The sequence below is a fragment of the Cynara cardunculus genome, unplaced genomic scaffold, assembly GCF_001531365.2.
Source record: "Cynara cardunculus var. scolymus isolate 2C unplaced genomic scaffold, CcrdV1 Un_Scaffold_4945, whole genome shotgun sequence".
Taxonomy (NCBI): Eukaryota; Viridiplantae; Streptophyta; class Magnoliopsida; order Asterales; family Asteraceae; genus Cynara; species Cynara cardunculus.
This window is the reverse complement of record NW_020202156.1, coordinates 3,475-23,416: the sequence shown is the minus strand read 5'-3', so window position 1 is coordinate 23,416 and position 19,942 is coordinate 3,475. Positions and strand designations below refer to the sequence as shown.

Below are 19,942 nucleotides of genomic sequence, written 5' to 3'. Positions count from 1 at the left end.
TTTCAAAAAAATTAATTTATGACTTACCAAACATGACTTTTTCAATAAGCTCAAAGGAAAGCTTATGATTGTCGAACATGACCTACTTTCTTATGCTTTATTCAAAGGGAGGAATTTTATCTACTTTCTGCAACTGATTTTGTTAAGCATTTTTAGTTCTACAACAGGATGGAGTCAGAAATTTTCTCAAAGACAAACAATAATATAGAAAGCTACGGCTTTACTAAAAATGATATATGAAAGGTTTTCTGTAACAACCAGATGGTTATTCTTTTACATTGTTGCAACCAAATAAGTCACAAACAGCCAAAGGGATTTAGACTTATGACCTATAATACCATATATAATGACATTATCAGTAGATTACAACCATTTCTTCTTAACTTAAGAAAGAATACATCACTGAAATCGGGTGCACCTTTAAACCACATATATTTTTTCTATTGGGACGAGTCGATTGAACGGTAGCCCATGCACCCGAGGCTTTGTATATAGGTCCGCCCTTGGTTACAAGAAAACAGAGCTTTGTCAACGCCCCTTTGGCAACGAGACGTTTCAGCCAGAAACTATAGCAACGACATTTCATCGCTATAAACCTTTTGTGACAATAAATGGACTTTAAGTGACTGCAAAAGTTGTCGCGAAACCCCTTTTTCTAGTAATTTAATCCAAGCCACAATTCACTATACCCAGCTCTGGAGTTTAGGGGTCGTTTACCAAGCACTTACCCGGGTAAGCGCTTATCAAGTTACATTACCTTACCAGATGAATATGATAAGGACCAAGAATCTTACCCAGTAAAAGTGAGGCAAGGACCAAACGTTTTTCCTGGTGAGGGTGTCAACTCTTACCATGGTTAGCACCTACCAGGTAAATTGTTGCATACGATCCGGTTTTGTTCACTAAAATCTTACCCAATAAGTAAGTGATAGTGTTGAATTTTACCGGTGAGCACTTACCGAGAGTCTTACTATGGTTGCTACATGTTTTCTTCTTTTATGGTTTAGTTCATCTTTCATGTGGAAGTTTCCCATGGATAGTAGAATCTCATTTCTCTGTTATTGTCATTATTTTACAAGATTCTTTATCTTCAACCATAAGGTTGAAGATTGGTTCAATCAATACATTCACCTTTTTAATAAAACAATTAAGGAATAGTTTTTTCTATTTTTCCTCTACTAAATATAACTCACTGTTGGAAGCTCAAACAAGCTCTCTTTTACCATTCGGAATTATTGGTTCTTCGCAACAAATCAAGAAAGTTCGATAGAGTTTCCAAATCGTTCTCCATGCGTCTCTCATGCAACCAGTTTTCTTGTAGCCTAATGTTAACATCCCTATGATACAAGATTGGAAGCATTAAAAATCCATAATTGCTGCTTGGAAAGGATAGTTTTCTAGAAGAAATATCTTCTTGTTTTCCCTTGGCACAACGGTACCTGGGTTGCCGGGAAAGCCCAACTTTTTAGGAGTTCAAGGATTCAAACCTCACCAAAGATGAGGAGAGTGTATGAGTATTTGTTGTATATAAATATTGTATATTTCAACTATATATAGTCAAGTTCAGGGGAAAACCACCCAAAGAAAATGAAAAACTGAGGAACACATTCAGCTGGACCATATGCACATGTGCATATAAGTAATTTGTAAGTAACTTGTCTGGTACGCACATGAGCATGCATACGTGCATAAAAACCAAGAAACAACATCAATTACTTGTATATATGTGCAGACCGTCCAGATGAATGGTTACCAAGGTCTTCCTCAAATTTTCATATTTTTTGAAGGGTTTCCCCTGAACCTCCCTATAAACTATAAATATACTATATATATATATAGGGACTTACTCATTTGGGAACTCCATATATTGTGATAACTGGGAGAACTTTTATCTTAAGATAGAGTTTCACATGATTATTTCTTATCTAAGGCTAGCATTTAATGTATTGATGAACATATATTTGTTTCACAATGTATTTGCTTCATATGTATGAGGTTCACAATGTGAAACTTTTTTACATGTAACTTTTGTTTCAAAAACACGCTAAAAAGGTTCACATTGTGAAACAAACATATTGTGAAACAAACATATGTTAATTGATATTCTAAATCCTAGTCTTTGATGAATTTTTTTTATATATAAAATAGCACACGATGCACTATTTCTCAAGGTTATATCACAATTTCATTGGTTCTCAAAAAAAAGGCCCCCCTATATGTGTGTGTATGTGTGTGTGTGTTGGGGGGGGTGTTAACACATGAAAATGTTACCTCCTCAAGGAAAGAACCTCATAATTCCTTCGGAAGTAGCTAGCATGCTTTGTAAGAGCATCTTGGACATAAGGTTTGCCCACAGTTCTTACAGCTGCAGCATTAAGTAGATTCTCTAACGAACCATGCTTCTTTAAAAGTTTCAGAGCAGTCTTCATGCCAAAACCAGGTACCAGATGCTGAATTCCAGGAACACCATCGGCTTCATCACCCACTATGCATCCTACATACATACACCACCAGCTTTTAGAATTGCAAACGTAAAAGAAGTTCAATAGTGCCTCAAAAAGACACCAGCTCAACATCACCAAATATTCTCCTTGGTGGACATGAACTACAAAATATTTGAAAATTTGAACATCACATTAAAGCATTTTCAACATAGTATCTTTTTTTTCAGAGAAGAACCAACCAAACTAAACCAAACGAGCACGGTATATCCCACTCACAGGTGGGGTCTGGAGAGAGTAAGACCCGAGGATTGTGAAAAGTATGTCAAAGAGAGTCATATATGATAAATTTAAAAAGTTGGAATGATGAAACAAGTATCTTTACTTCCTCAACTGAGCAAGGCAGGTGGTTCTTATTACACGTCTAGATATTGCATCCATATATATTCATTTGCTTTATTTTTAATGGGAAGATATACATACAATGTAGATATATAAAATCCACAAGAAGAGTTTAAAGGGGACTCCTGTACGAAGAGAGTATGGATGTATCCATGCAGTGTTGCCTACATAGGATATAGATTATAGATGTGTATGAATATGTGGTATCCGTGCAGTCCTTCCTACATAGGATATAGATTATAGATGTGTATGAATATGTGAAATCCTATTAGATTATTCTCCAAAAGAGCCTTGAAGAGAGAAAAGAGGTTCCCACATATATTGAGGATAAATGGCCCAACTCTGATTTCAAACTAAGAGACTGCAGCAGAACAAATAATCAGCTGACCTAAAACAATAAGTGGTTGATGAAAATTATAAGCTGGAAATAACATTTTCACTAAAATTATATAAAAATGCTGTAATTTCATGATGTTAAATGTGGCAGAAATATTTGAGACTTGTAGGCTTACTGAGACTTAAATCAGACAGTGGATGACACTTGTATTGAGCTATGTAATGCTCCAAGGTATAAAAGGACCATCTTCTTAATTCTGGAAGAGGCATGACTAGCTGCACATCTTGACATATCAGTTGCTTGAAATCTTTGTCAGGAGAAGCAATCACAACTCGATATCCCTTTTCTAGAACTTGTTCAACGAGTGTAGCAACAACATCATCTGCTTCATGAGCGGGAATTTTCACAACCTGCACATCCTTCCTAATTAAACATGACTTCCTTTTTAATCGAAAAGGTTTTACTTCTCTGAAGGATATAAATCCTTACAAGTTATACCATTAAACATAAAGGTACATTTAGTTCACCCTGCTAAGGTTCAACATACATATTAATAAAGAGAGGATGGATAAAAGCATGTCGTATACCTCAGTCCTTATTGTGTACGTAACAACTCCACTAACTGAGGTGGCAATGATAACAGCAATCATGCGACTGGTTGAGAAGCATCATGTCTAATTGAGAAACTTGATTAATTACATAGATGAGCCATTTGCTCATAAGTTAGGGATTACCATGGACAAATATAGCAAAGAATCATCTTTTCCATGAGGACCAAATACATCAAAGTAGATTGTCATCTTATGCTAAATCAAGTTGTATGAACATTTACTAGTTCTTGATTTCACATGCATATTCCGACGAGCATCAATTGCAGATACTTAATGAAGCCTGCAAGGAAGACTATGATAGACTATCAGCAGCGAGTTGAGACATGTTGACATCTATGCTCCAACCCGAGGAGTGTAAGATACACTGTTAGCTTCGTTAGTATTCTATTAAAGTACGGTTTTAAGTTACTTTTATATTTATCTCCTATCCCCAGGCCCAAGACACATTATGTACTATGTATGTTGGGTTTTCCCTTTAGATACAATACATCATTAATCACAGTTGCAACCCTAACCATAAATCTATTACCATTACTTCATGAGTATTCTCCACAACTTTAGCTTTAAGATTAATGTGTCATAAAATCCCATCAACTAACATGACATCATCTACAAAACAAAAGAAGAAGTGATGCATGATGATTCTCCTGATATATCCAACATAATCATTCCAATAAATAAAGTAAATATATATTTGTGTGTGTGCGTATGTAGGTACGTATGTATGTGTATATGTTGGCACTTTCAATATATAACTTGAAAGCTTGATTTGTTTCTACTAAAAGAACTATATGTGGAAATTGTAGATTAAGACCACGGTACTCTTCCCCCGTTCGTATATTTCATAAGACCATCTCCATTGGAGAGACCAAATACCAAATTTAACACCAAATCACTCCTATGGGGACGCCAAATTTGGTGTAACTCTATTCATTTATGCCAAACTTTAACACCCAAGAGAAAAGATAAAAAGAATATACCTAGAAACTTAAGATTTGGTGTTACCTATTGGAGTAGATTTATTGTTCGCACCAAATTTTACACTAATTTTTATGGATTTGGTGTAAGATTTGGGGTTACCCATTGGAGATGCCCTAAGAACTACCATCAAATTGTGGTGAGCCAGACTATGGTTATATTGATAACACATCTCCAAACGTTAATGTGAATATTGTTGCCCCCCAAAATGTCTTTTTTATCATTCTTGAAGCTTTCTTCATTTTCAGTAGTCTAATTCTAGGACAAGCCTTATTTAACTGCAATAATAGAGTCACTAATTCTACTTTTATTCTCCTCATGATCACAATTGATAACTCATCAAGGTAAACCCATCGGCCTCTAACCGGGACCTCTTCCTATAATAGTATTTGATTTTCATCCTCCCATCCATTTAATACGATTTAGGTCCTCAGTCTTACTCTTTCAAACTTCGCCTCCATTTTTAAATTCTTTCCACTTGTTTGACCAATATATTTTTTCTTGGGCTTTTGTTGTAATTTATTTTCTCTACTTTTGTCACATTTATCCTTACAAGCCATAACTTTTTAGCATGTGCCATCAATTTCCCAAGATTTTCACTAATCCACCTAATTTTTTGATAGCATGTGATACTCTCGTGCTTGGGGCAACAACTAGCACACTAGGTTCCTTTGTTAAGGACTCAACAGCACAACTATCCATGCAAATCATGTGTTCTTCCACAAACTTTCCTTCCTCACTCATGTGGTAAAGATTGAAGACTCATTTCCCTAGAAAACATCCACTAACCAGTAGGGTAGTTATGTACTGCCTTTAGATCATTTTAACTCCATTACAACTGAACAATTCTGATGCAACATTCAGGGTTGCACCCCACTCGAGTTTCTTCCACACATATTTTCTTTATAGATTAGAATTATAACGTGAAAATACTTCTTTGAAAAGATATGAATCCAAGTAATATTTCTTCAAATATATACAAAAAGTTGATGTAATGCTTTAGTTGGTATTACAAAGGTTTACTGACCGGCACATTACATTTCGTAAGAGTATCTGAAATGAGTTGATGTGATCTCCTTACTGGAACCTTCGCTGATATCCGAGAACTAGATACCCATGGTGAGAATTTTCTTCTGTGGGCTTTATATGAAGGCAACATTTGTCTTCTATACTCATGAGCTCCTTCTCCATCAACAACCTGCAAAACAAATTGTGCTCAAAAGGTGAAAGATAACTAAATAGATGTATTTGATAATATTATTTTATTTATAGTACAGAAGACCCTCTTTACCGGAGATATCTTACTTATTATTATTTATTTTTGTAGCCGGAGATATCTTACTTGTATATTGCTTCTTGTGAAATGAATTGCACAAATCTTTCCTTCTCTGGGAATACCTTACTAACAGACACAAACTTTAACTGGCTTCAACATATTGGTGTTAAAGAATCTCATCCTGAGTTGCACACTCCAATAGCATAGTACTATAGCAAGTGAAATCGGCAATATTTTACAATATGACTATGACTGAAGAAAATGAGATGCAAATGACCTGCTAGTATCTTTAGACAGGTCTTGAAAGATTATGTTTACATATTCCAGTTATTATGTGATAGTCTGTGAAATTCAAGAAACTCAATTTCAAAAAGCAGAAAACACTTGATGCTAACCATGAAATAATATCAGACACCAACACTAAAGAGTCATATTGTAATTGCAGCATAAAGATGATTAAACTGCGTAAAGGAGCTCTAAGAATGTGATGCAGTCGCTTTTCAGGGACAAGTAAAACTTATTAATACTTGAATGCCAATTTCATGGTGCCATCTTGCAGCTCATGGGGAATCTAGTATACATCATCCTCTTAGAGCAACCGAAATCCAAATCTATAAAGGTCACACATCAAATCAAGCAGCAAGCACAGGAGAAGATAGATTCCTTGGTTATTGCAAACACTGAGGTTGGCAGGTGCAGATATGTAGTGTGGCCACAAAACTGTGGACTCTGCAAGCCTTAGTAGCTCGAGTTTTCTCTAATTCTAGATGTATCTGGGAGTTATTCTAACCCTAAGTACTGAAATGCAACACTGTGTAAGAGGAGTTTGAGTATCAAATGACTAGTACATCGGTGAACCAACCGGCAAGTAGATGATATTAGAATCGGTTATCCTTGTGCAAGCAATGTCAGTAGTCCCCCTGATACTTCGCTAGACCAAAATCCATTTCCAAAAAATGCTAAACCATAACGGGTCAAGTCCAAAGCATTACACAGTCCAGCTAAAGTGCATGAAACATGAACAAAAAAACTTCTCTTTGTAGGCGTGTATTCTCATAGGAAGGCATTAGCTAGCATGGTAATGTCGCCAAGCACTGCCATGTCAGTAGGCCCTAACAAAAACTTCACATGTTCATTGATAAGCAATGTGGAGAGGTTTAGGTACAATACTACCATGGTGTACTTACATGTCCCAAGCAACATACCAAATACTCTCTCTGGTCCACAACCGGACTTCACTTTATCAAAAAACAATAAATAAAAGAAAAAACCAAACAAAAGTCATGTAGAACGTAAAATGACAAAATGCACTTAAGGTTTATCACTTCTGCAGTCTCTTCACTTTCTGTAATTGGAACTCTCAATCTCATGGTGGAAGTGGAATAGAAAAAGAAGCATTAGTGGATATGCAGGGATAGATACATTTAGAAGGAGGCATATTTTGCAGGTGACTACTGGGAACAAAGTTGTAGAGAAGAAATTGAAGATGATTAATCAAATCCTCCTGATATTAGTGTCTGTATCAGGAAGAAGTACTAAAAAAATAACTGTTATGAATGATAAATGATAGGCAATGGCCAAATTATAGGCGTGGGACAGCATAACCAAAAGCTGAATCATAGGAGAGAGATAGCATAACTGATGGCTATGGAATGCCTTACAAACATGGTCTTGGAAAGGAAAAGTGCATTGATTGGAATTTTACCTTTCTTGTTTCCGCTCAAAAGTCTAGACATCCTCTGGATTAGTCTCTTTGTCTATCTCTACATTGTTCTCTTTATGACATTATATAGAAGACTCCACTGTTTTTTCTTCCATCTCTCTTTATTATGTTCAATAGATGACCTCTTGGCTATTTTTCCTTCCATTCTCTGTTATCACATTTAATAGAAGAACCTCTTCACAGTTTTCCTTCCATCATACATCTTCGTCACTTGGCTGCCAAGTATATGGGACATTCTTTGTCCTAAAAGAAATCAAGTTGATAGTATATGGGTTGCAACTTCCTCCCTCCATTCACATCCATCTATGTGTCACAGTACGTGCAAGTGGTTGGTGATTACCCAGTAGAAGCTGCCACTACCTTCTCTCTTGGAAGATACAGACAGTACTAGCTTCCATCATGAACATGGTTGGTTTAGAGGCACAGTGGAAGCCACACAATAAGTGCCACAAGTTCTAGTTCAATAGAAGCAGTGTTAACAGAAGCAGCAACCTGGATAGATGAACTTGGCATACATGGGCAATCATCTTTAGGACAAGATTGGTCTTCCAATGGCGGGCAATGTTAGGGATGAGGTTTCAGGGTAAGACGTTGAATCAAACCCCCTAATATTTTCTCTATAAAAAGAAGTCAAACACGGTTATTACAGATACCAATCATTGAAAGGGGGATGGTATGTAATGGATGAATTACACGAAGGGATAGCATAACTCAAAAGCTGAATTATGGGAAAGGGATGGCATGAGTGTTAGTCTTCTGTTTGTTCATACAAGCCAAAAGTTGTCATCTTCCTCCAATTAGTCTCTTTTCTGTATCTACATTGTATTTTACTTCAAAGCTAGCACTTTTAAGCTACAAAATTGATATAATCTTTGTTAATAATCCACAACCAGCATAATTCAACTTTGTACAACTTGTAAATGTAGTTAGAGAAACCCTCTCAAATACCTTAAAGATCCAAAATAGATTATACTTGAAAAATAACCTAGCTCTTTTTCCCTGCGATGGTGGGAGTAGGAAGTTAACTTACAACGACGAAACTCTCATTGAGAAAAACAGTTAGCATGTTAAGCCTAAAATTTCGCATAGAAACGTTATGGTAGAATAAACCCAGGGACTTACGGCAATGACAGGGTCTGTAAGGCTGACTTGGGAGAAGAAAAGGGAAATCCAGTGAGCAAAAGAGTGTAGACTTGGAGTGCTGCCATCATAACAGATTGGGTTCACATCCAAAAAGAAAATCCTTTTCTTCTTCGTCTTTTTCATGATGCTATCATCGTTATCGTCATCTCTCTTTACTTCGCAGTTTCGGTCATGCTTTTGCAACAACAACCCACCAGCTGTTCGACCTTCTGCCCGTAAAGAAGAAGAAACGATAAAGGCAGCACTCGGTTTGGTTCTATGGTTCGTGCACCAGAAAGAAGGAGCTGAGCGAAGAGTAGTCGGGTTATAGGCAGCCATACACATACCCATAACAGTACGAGCTTCAAGGACGTCCATCATCATCATCACGTTCACCCTGTCGACCAGCAAATTTCCGCTGCTTGTTTTCGGGGTGTTTTGATATCCGTTTTAGCCGATTACTATGGGGTTTGTTTCGAGATATGTTTGTTTTGTTTGTTTGCCTTAACGTCTCTAGATTGTTAAAATCAATAAATCTTAGTTTGAAAAAAAAAATCACTTTGTTAAAGCATCTTCAACCAGATAAAAAAAAAACACCAAAAACATTAAATATAATCGGTTAATAAACATTAAAAAAAAAAACTCAACTTCAATGATATTCTAAAAAAAATATCAAATTTCTGGACTCCACATTAAAATAACATATTTTATTTACTATTTTTAATAATAATAATTATAATTTATAATAGATATTATAATAATAAATAATTAGTAATTAATTTATTTAATGAAGAACTGTTAAAATAAAAATGATAAACTTTTAATGAATAAATTTTATATTAAAAAAGATTACATTAGAACATCTCCAATCGAACGGCAAAACCCTATATTTGCCGTTTTCTTTGAACCAATTGAACGGCAAAATAACTATCCCTTTGCCGGAGGGTTAATTTGGACGACAAATTTACCATGCGGGTTATGGACACCAAAAAGGTGGTCCCCACCACTATCCTTTTAATCCAATTATTTTTTGATAAATTATAAATAAATAATACAAATATTTACTTTTTGGTTTTTATATTTATTATGTAAATTTATATGTATATATAACACAAATATGATACCGGATAAACATAAACGTAGTTTATTAATGAAAATTTTAAAAACTAAAATACATAAATTAAAGGGTCCACTGGTTTCCGCTAGCCATATAGTGACTAAAGTTTCCTGCTACGTTCTAAGATCCTTCGGCTTGGTCTTGAACTCCTCCAAATTCTTGATGTTGAGATGCTCGATATTGAGATTCTACGTATTCTGATCCTTGTCCAAACGTATGAACCTGGGGTTCTGTTCTCTCTCTCGCTATTCGAATTTTCTCATTTTTTATTAACTCATAACACACGGGATCAGTTATAGAATTTAGATCAGTGAACATAATTTTGTCACCCGCCAACCTTAACTTTATCGCATTTTTCTGAGCTTGAATCTCATTCATTCTCATCATAACTTCATTGTTTTTGGCTATACATTTGCTCATTTTTTACTAGCTTTGACTGAAGTGTCTAGCTTATTATCAGATTGGAGCCTTGATTTTGCTTTTCTAACACCAATTGGTCTTTGAGTTAAAGCACTACTTTCTGCGTCGTGAATAGTCAACAAGGGTAAACCGGCATCTGTCTCAGACGATGAACCAGGACCGGAAGAAGGTGATTGATAAGGACTTTGTCGTTATTGAGTCGATGCAGTGACATTTGATAAACTCTTTGAGTCTTTCAGGATGTCCCAGAGATGATCAAACTTAAAACCCTTTATAGGATACGTCTAGTTTTAACATCTCTTTTGCTTTGTTCATCTATGAAAAATACACGTTATATTTAAATTAATAAAACAATGATCAACTAAAACAATAAATACTTATGATATCTTGTTCAGAAGCACCACTTGGATTCCTCATTTGAATTTGATTGATACACCCTCACAACTTTTTGCAAGCTTTTAGAATGCACGACATTCTCGTTTCCAATGATCTTCTTGGTCGAGGATTGGTTGCGAACAGTTCAGTTTGGTGATATTGAGTTTCTACTCTTGACCAAAACTTATCTTTTGTTTGGTTTCTACCTATTATTGGATTTTGAGTTATATCAAGATAACAATGACATAGATGTATGTCTTCGTTATCTTTGTAGGATGAACTTCGGATTGTTAAAAACATTTTTATGAAAAGGCTGGTAATTTCTCAATGAAAATGTGTGTGATTTAGCTTACCGAATCACCCCCTATTTATACACAAAATGTTCAGTTCACTCCAAATGAAGATAGATTAGACAAGACATTGGTAATATTCTTCTGAAAAGTCTGGTAAGATTTTTCTGAAAAGTCTGGTAAGATTCTTCTGAAAAATCTGGTAAGATTCTTCTGAAAAGCATGATAAGAATTGACAAAACCACTGATTCTCACTATAAAATTTGAATCACAACTAAAAAAATATCTCAACTATCTTTGCGATCTTCTTTGTTGAGAAATACCACTCAAATGACTGATAATTCGTATTCAGACTTTGAGGCTTTTGATAAAGCTAATGTCGAACTAATGAGTGAGGCAGTCAATCTAGCGTCTAAAGTGGATAATTATATCCGTAATTATGTTCAAAACAACCATGTATCTTATCGAGGTTCTATTACTGGCCAGATAGTTATCAATCGTGATCGGGAAAATGCCGATCGCTATCTCTTCAATGATTATTTTTCTGAAAATCCTTGAAGCAAATCTTTTTGCAAATCTTGCAGCAGGTAATGCTCCTCCTGCTAATTATGTCATCAAAGGAAAATCATATACTATGGGTTATTATTTAGCTGATGGCATATATCCAAAATGGATCACTCTTGTTCAATCTATTCATGATCCACGTGGCCCTAAAAACAATATTTTGCAAAGAAACAAGAAGCATGTAGGAAACAAGAAGCATGTAGAAAAGACGTATAACGTGCATTTGGCGTATTGCAATCAAGATTTGCAAATAGTAGCAGAACCTGCACGGTTATGGAGGAAAGAAATATTGCATGATATAATGACTTCGTGCRTCATTATGCATAATATGATCATAGAAGATGAACGTGATATTAATGCACCAATTGAAGAACGAAGTGAAGTGCAAGACGTGAGAGTTGAGATGATGAACGATAACAATGGTGGACTTGAACAGTTTCTTGCTCGACATAAAAAAGATCAAAGATAAAAATGCTCACTTTGAACTTCGTAATGCATTAATTGATCATTTATGGGACAAGTATAATAACTCGGAGAATTAGTATTATTTATATGTTTTTTTAATTTATGCTATTTGAACTAATGTAATCTTTTTTAATATAAAATTTATTAATTAAAAATTTATCGTTTTTATTTTAACAGTTCTTCATTAAATAAATTAATTACTAATTATTTATTATTATTATAATATCTATTACAAATTATAATTATTGATATTACAAATAGTAAATAAAATATGTTATTTTAATATGTGGTTCACAAATTTGGTTTTTTTTAGAGTGTAATTGGAGTTGAGTTTTTTTTTTTTTTAGTGTTTATGGGCCCACCATACTTGGTGTTTTTGGTGTTTCTTTTGGTGATATGGTTGGAGATGCTCTTAGTTCAAATAACACAAATTAAAAAAAATACATAAATAATAATAATAATTCTCCGAGTTAGTATACTCGTCCCACAAATGATCAATTAATGCATTACGAAGTTCAAATGAGTATTTTTTTTCTTTGATATTTTTATGTCGAGCAAGAAACTGTTCAAGTCCACCATTGTTATCGTTCATCATCTCAACTCCCACGTCTTGCACTTCACTTCGTTCTTCAATTGATGCATTAATACCACGTTCATCTTCTATGATCATATTATGCATACTGATGCACAAGGTCATTATATCATGCAATATTTCCTTCCTCCATAACCGTGCAGGTCCTACTACTATTGCAAACCTTGATTGCAACATGTCAAATGCACGTTCTACGTTTTTTCTACATGCTTCTTGTTTCTTTGCAAAATATTGTTTTTTAGGGCCACGTGGATCGTGAATAGATTGAACAAGAGTGACCCATTTTAGATATATGTCATCAGCTAAATAATAACCCATATTATATGATTTTCCTTTGATTACATAATTAGCAGGAGGATCATTACCTGCTGCAAGATTTGCAAAAAAATGGGAGGACTCCAACACATTAATGTCATTGTTGGACCCCGATAAACCAAGAAATGCATGTCATATCCAAAGATCATAGTCAGCTACAACTTCCAGAATAATACTTGGAGATCTACTACGACCGGAATATTGTCTTCCCAACCCGTTGGACAGTTCTTCCATTTCCAATTCATACAATCTAGACTACCTAACATTCCTGGAAAACCTTGTTGTTCTCCAATTTAGAGTAGCCGTGCCACATCATTAGCATTGGGTGTTCGAAGATAGCGGTCTACAAACACCTCCAGGATGGCACGATAAAATCGCTTCAAAGCTTCTAAAACCGTGGATTCGCCTATTTTAATGTACTCATTTGTAGAATCTGCAGAAACGTCATATGCCAACATTCGAAATGCAACAGTAACTTTTTGATAACCGGACAACCCAAGTTTGTCGCATCCATCCCTTCATTGGAGAAAGTAGTTGTCATGACTTTGGATAGCATCCAAAATACGAAGGAATAAAGTACGACTCATTTGGAATCGTCGACGAAACATCGACTCCGAAAATCGAGGATTTTCAGAAAAATAATCATTGAAGAGATTGCGATCGGCATTTTCCCAATTACGATTGATAACTATATGGCCAGGAATAGAACCTCGATAAGATACATGGTTGTTTTGAACATAATTACGTATATAATTATTCACTTCAAACGCTAGATTGACTGCCTCACTCATTAGTTCGACATTAGCATTATCAAAAGCCTCATCATCTGCATACGAATTATCAGCCATTTGAGTGGTATTTCTCAAGAAAGAAGATTGCAAAGAAAGTTGAGATATTTTGTTTATAGTCGTGATTCAAGTTTTATAGTAAGAATCAGTGGTGTTGTCAATTCTTATCATGTTTTACAGAAGAATATTACAAGACTTTTCAGAAGAATATTACCAGTGTGTTGTCTAATCTATCTTCATTCGGAGTGAATTGAAAATTTTGTATATAAATAGGGGGTGATTCGATAAGTTAAATCACACACATTTTCAGAAGAATATTAACAGACTTTTCATAAAAATGTCTTCAACAATTTGAAGTTCATCCTACAAAGATAACGAAGACATATATCTATGTCATTGTTATCTTGATACTACTCAAAATCCAATAATAGGTAGAAACCAAACAAAAGATAAGTTTTGGTCAAGAGTATAAACTCAATATCACCAAACCGAACAGTTCGCAACCAATCCTCGACCAAGAAGATCATTGGAAACGAGAATGTCTTGCATTCTAAAAGCTTGCAARAAATTGCGAGGGTGTATCAATCAAGTTCAAATGAGGAATCCAAGTGGTGCTTCTAAACAAGATATCGTAAGTATTTATTGTTTTAGTTGATCATTGTTTTATTAATTTAAATATAACGTGTATTTTTCATAGATGAACGAAGCGAAAGAGATGTTAAAACAAGACACATCCTATAAGAAGGGTTTTAAGTTTGATCATGTCTGGGACATCCTGAAAGACTCCGAGAGTTTATCAAATGTCACTGTATCGACTCAACATCAACGACAAAGTCCTTATTAGTCACCTTCTTCCGGTCCTGGTTCATCGTGTGGGACAGATGCCGGTTTACCCTCGTTGACTATTCACGACGCAGAAGGTAGTGCTTTAACTCAAAGATCAATTGGTGTGAAAAAGGCAAAATCAAGACTCCAATCTGATAATAAACTAGAGACTTTAGTCAAGGCTAGTAAATAAACGAGTAAATGTATAGCCAAAAACAATGAAGCTATGATGAGAAGGAATGAGATTGAAGCTCAGAAAAATGCAATAGATATAAGGTTATGTTCACTGATCTAAATCCTATCATTGATCCTCTGTGTTATGAGTTCATAAAAAATGAGAAAATTCGAATAGCGAGAGAGAGAACAGAACCCCAGGTTCATACGTTTGGACAAGGATTAAAATACGTAGGATCTCAATATCGAGCAGCATAACATCAAGAATTTGGAGAAGGAGTTCAAGACCAAGTCGAAGGATCTTAGAACGTAGCAGTAAACTTTAGTCACTATATGGCTAGCAGAAACCAGTGGACCCTTTAATTTATGTCTTTTAGTTTTTAAAATTTCCATTAATAAACTACGTTTACGTTTATCTGGTATCATATTTGTGTTATTAATAATTTATTATATATATATATACATATAAATTTACATAATAAATATAAAAACCAAAAAGTAAATATTTGTATTATTTATTTATAATTTATCAAATTAAAAAAAGTGGATTAAAGGGATAGTGGGTGGGGACCACCTTTTTGGTGTCCCAAAACACACACGGCAAATTTTGCTGTTCAAATGAAGCCACCAGCAAATCTTCCTCATCCGAGGATGATTCTTCAGATAAATCATCCTAGTCATTTTCTTCAGCGACAAAACCTTTGCCTTTTGTTGGTCTGAGCAGGATCTACAAGAGTTTAGAGGTGATCAGTTTAAAGAACGAGGGAGGATGAATACAAACAAGTAACTTTCACTTTTAAAAATATATATATATTGATAAAGAAAGATCAATACAAATTTTTACAGATTGTTTGTGGTATAGACAAGGTAAGGAGAGCTCATTTTGTAAAGATACGTAAAGTTTGAGAGTTTGTAATACATTGACCAAGTTTGACTTTCTCTCTCATCTCCTTCCATATTGTTCTTGAATGAAATCATATTTGCCATTGAATCGTGGAAGATTACTTGAAGATTGATCAAAGTGGATTATCAATTGGTATCATAGCTAGATTGTGCACGAAATCAGAAGAAGAAATCAGAGTTTTGAAGATTTTTGAAGAGATTTTTTTCTGGAAATTTTTTGTTCTTAATATTCTTAATTTTTTTGAGTTTAATCCAAAATCTTTTCAAAATTTTGAGTTTTGGTGTTAAAACCGTGATCAAAGTGTGCGTTTTAGAATCGTGAATCTTTGTTATTCACGTGATTTCATGGTTTGATCATTCGTTTTTTTAGATCTGGTTAAATTTGTGTTTTGAATTTTTTTGGTGTTCTTAAATTTTTTTAAAACCAGTATTTTTTGAACCATTTTTTTAAAATTTTGTTTTGTTTTTGTGTTTTTGGTCTTAAATTACTCAAGGCCTTTTACAAAAGGCCCAACAATTTTTTTTTGGCCCAGCTTATTTTTTTCAACAACCCATCATTCATCTGGTTCTTCTTCATCACACGACGACCGATTTAGGCTAAATCGCATAAGATCTTGGCTAATTTCTTCACTAAATCGTCTACCTCATTGACCGGATTTCATTTTTAGCCTAAAATCCAAGTATAAATCGCTCATCACTTCGTCCGATTTCAGTTAAATCGAAGAACAGCTTGATCGGATTTCTCATAAATCGCTCAAGAAATCGCTCACTACCTTGTCTGGATTCAAGGTAAATCGAACACATGTTCTTCCGGTTTCTACCTTCATCGGACATCAGCTGCACAAATCGTTCATCACTTCCATTGATTTCAACCTTAAATCGCTCCAACCTTCATCGCAGACTGGTTCAATACTTAATCACTCACTGCCTAAATCACTGACTTTCTTTATCGATTTTTCCTTAATCGCTCATTGCCTCTTGTTTCCTCCTAAATCGGACAGTGGCTCAACCGGATTTGGATTTAAACAACTGACCTGTTTGATTTTATCTTAATCACTTAAGCTGTTTTTAAATCGTTCACAGGATTTTAGTCGGATTCTTCTTTGAGGTGAAGATGTTTGTAGCGATTTAGTTGGTAGTGGGGTTTTAACTGTTGAGAAAGTTGCAGGTTGAATGGCTGACCATTTGATCGATTCATACTCACTTCTCAATTGATCATACATCTCGTCCAGTTATCTCTTTTGTCTGGATTTCTCAGAATTTTTTTCTTGGAGTTCTTGTTTATCTTGGAGAAGAGGAAGACCTTACCAGTTTGGCATCAGAAAGAAGAGTTTTTAAAAGCACTCAAGGACAATCAAACACTTATTTTAGTCGGTGAAACTGGTAGTGGTAAAACCACACAGATTCCTCAATTTGTCTTAGAAGCTGTTGACGTAGAGAGTGCAGATAGACGCAAAAAATTCATGGTTGGTTGCAACCAACCTCGTAGGGTGGCTGCAATGTCTGTTTCTCGTCAAGTTGCAGAGGAGATGGATGTAACAATTGGTGAGGAAGTTGGTTACATCATTCATTTTGAAGACTGCAGTAGTGCCAGAACTGTATTAAAAGATTTGTCAGATTTGGGTGTCATCGATTTTGACTTTCCTCAGTTCTTCATCCGATTTTGACTCCATCTTCACTGTCTGTGTTTCATTCTTCATCACAAGTTCACAACAACTTAGCCGTATTCAATCTTCGGTTACAGATTCAATCGTACTTGGATAACACCCTATTCGAGCTTCACTTGTGTAACATCTTTGTCCGTATTCATGGTAATCCGCACACACAGTTAGCCGGATTAAACATACTTCACTTGTTCAGACTATCTCGATCAAAATTTTAGGCGGACTCAAGGTTTATCGATCACAGGCTATTGACCTTATTTCATCATCCGATTTGAACTTCATTCATTCACTTATTTGACCGAGTTCTAGCATTCATCGCACATCTCAACCAGATTACTTCTTGATCAATCTCTTGTCCGTATTCCTTCATCGGTTATAAGTCAGCCAAAATTCAATCTGTCCAGATTAGACTCTATCTGTTTTTGCCCTAAATCGATCATTTTTTTAGACGGATTAGGAGTTAATCGCTTACCTAGTAGCCGATTTGTTTTTGGACTTGGTTGTTTTCATAAAATCGTTCATTGTCTTGAGCGGATTGGTGTTTATCGATCAAAGGCCTAATCGATTTGAGCTTCATCGGCCAGCTGCTTATTGTCCGATTTCATCTCTTCTCAGCCAAGGCTCCTCGACAGGGTACTCGTTTTTTTTAGAGGCTTGTGCACTTGGTTACCTGTTTTGATCAACATCGCCTACCTTGCTTGTCCGATTTCAAACCAAAAGGCACAACCATCGCTTCTTGCTTGGCCCTAAATTGATTTTTTTGGGCCTTCTTGTTTAATAAGCCCATTTAATTTTTTGTTAGCTCATCCTGTCTTTTAATTTTGTTTGGCCTAAAAGTCTTAATTTTTTTAATTTTTTTTTCAAATTTTCAGTTTTCTTCATTTTTTTGGATCACATTTTAATCATTTTTTGATTTTTTTTTTTGTTTTTTCATTTTTTAAGGATTTCACTGAATTTGAATTGTTTTAATTTGTTTTTGGACTGTTTTGAACTGTTTTTGAGAAATTTTTTGAACTGTTTTCCGTCGCATAAACTGTTTTGATCATTTTTAACTATCTTTGATTGTTTTTTTAACAGTTTTTAACTATTTTCAATAGTTTTGACTATTTTACTGATTTTTGACAGTTTTTCATCGATTTTCTGATTTCTCAACAGTTTTTGTGTTTCTCTGTTATTTTTTTTAGCTTAATTGATTGATTTTGATTTCTTTTAACTGATATTACAACATTGGATCCTTTGATCAATCTATTTTGAAATGGCAAATTTTTTCGAGAGGGAATATAAAGAGCTTAAAGAAAAATACAATAAACTAAATTCTGAGCTTAACAAGAACATATCGTGGACAATTCGTTTAACTGACAGTAATGAGAGAGAGAAGGAAGAAAAGAGAGTTTTACAAGAAAAGCTGAATGAATTTATGAAGACTGTTTCCAATCCACAAGAGATTGATAGACTGAGGAAAGAGACTGAGGACTTAACTGAAAAATTTCGTAAGTCTGAGAATGATCTGAGTGAGTTAAGAAAATTATTGGACTTCGAGAAGAAAAAAGATTTGGAAACCGAGAAGACTTTAAACACTGAAAGAATGAATTTGAGAAAGAGAAGAATAGGGTGATTGAAATAGAGAAAAAGTTCGACGCTGAACGCATATCTTATGAAAATAAGATAAACTCTCTCGAGCAGAATGCTATATTGCTTTTAAATCAAATCTCTGATTTTGAGCAGCTGATCATCTTGGAACGAGCCAAGACTGTTAAAGAGAAAGAAGATATCAAAGAAGAATGTCTAAGCTAGAAACAGAAATTGTCTGAAAGCATTGCTCAAAAGCAAAAAGCTTTAGACGAGGAGAAGAAGTTGTTTGTGCTTGAAAAGAGAAATACTTCAAAGAAATATGCAGCTATAGCTAAAGAGCTTGCTGAAAAGAAAAAGTGGCTCAACATCGCTTCTAAAAATGAGAACAGCAGCTCAGATGAAGAGAGAAAAGAGTTTAATAATCAGAAGAAGAAATTTGAGATGCTTAAGAAGGAGTTAGAAGGTAAACTCCTGGATACTTCAAAGAAATTGTCTGATATGAAGACAGAACTTGAAACTGAACAGAAAATGAGAACTAAACTAAAAAAGAAGTATGATTTAGTTGTTGTCGAACGAGACTAGATTTTAAAGAAAGTCAAAGACTTTTTTGTGCTCAAAGCTTAACTGGTTCTCCTTCACAATGTAAAACCAACTTTCATGACTGTTCCAAATCGAACATTTATTCAAGAAGCCCTAAATCAACTGTTTCTAAGAACTATTCTCGTTCTTCTAATCAGTACTATCAAGGGTACGTCATCGGATCACCCAATTATTCTTCTAAAGTTAAAAGCATTTGGGTTAATAAGTCTGAATCTGTTGCGTCCTGTTGGTCCCGTAAGGATATACAAGAAGAGAAACAATTTGTAGAAGGGGGGATGAATACAAACACAATATTTTCAAATTTAAAATATATATTGATAGAGAAGATCAATACCGATTTTACAAGATTGTTTACGGAAAGATAAGGTAATAAAAACCTATCTAAACA

General features: G+C 34.8%; 2 protein-coding genes and 1 pseudogene across 3 annotated transcripts; 1 reads left to right on the top strand and 2 right to left on the bottom strand.

The window, feature by feature from the left end:
- Nucleotides 1-976: 976 nt before the first annotated feature.
- LOC112504228 (5'-3' exonuclease) lies at nt 977-9,390 on the bottom strand. 2 transcript variants are annotated; one of them, XM_025108161.1, is made up of 6 exons: nt 8,891-9,349; nt 8,717-8,767; nt 5,797-5,967; nt 3,356-3,590; nt 2,272-2,494; nt 977-1,337 (listed from the first exon to the last, which is right to left on the bottom strand). In XM_025108161.1, exons 1-6 carry the CDS (start codon nt 9,275-9,277, stop codon nt 1,220-1,222), a joined length of 1,185 nt encoding a protein of 394 aa, XP_024963929.1. In that variant the 5' UTR covers nt 9,278-9,349; the 3' UTR covers nt 977-1,219. The 2 variants fall into 2 exon arrangements, with proteins under 2 accessions (XP_024963929.1, XP_024963931.1); XM_025108163.1 differs by lacking the exon at nt 8,717-8,767 and having other exon boundaries at nt 997-1,337; nt 8,891-9,390.
- A 2,213-nt stretch (nt 9,391-11,603) lies between these two features.
- LOC112504227 lies at nt 11,604-12,125 on the top strand. The gene has a single exon (XM_025108160.1). It carries the CDS (start codon nt 11,604-11,606, stop codon nt 12,123-12,125), a length of 522 nt encoding a protein of 173 aa, XP_024963928.1.
- A 346-nt stretch (nt 12,126-12,471) lies between these two features.
- LOC112504226 lies at nt 12,472-13,876 on the bottom strand (annotated as a pseudogene).
- Nucleotides 13,877-19,942: the final 6,066 nt, after the last annotated feature.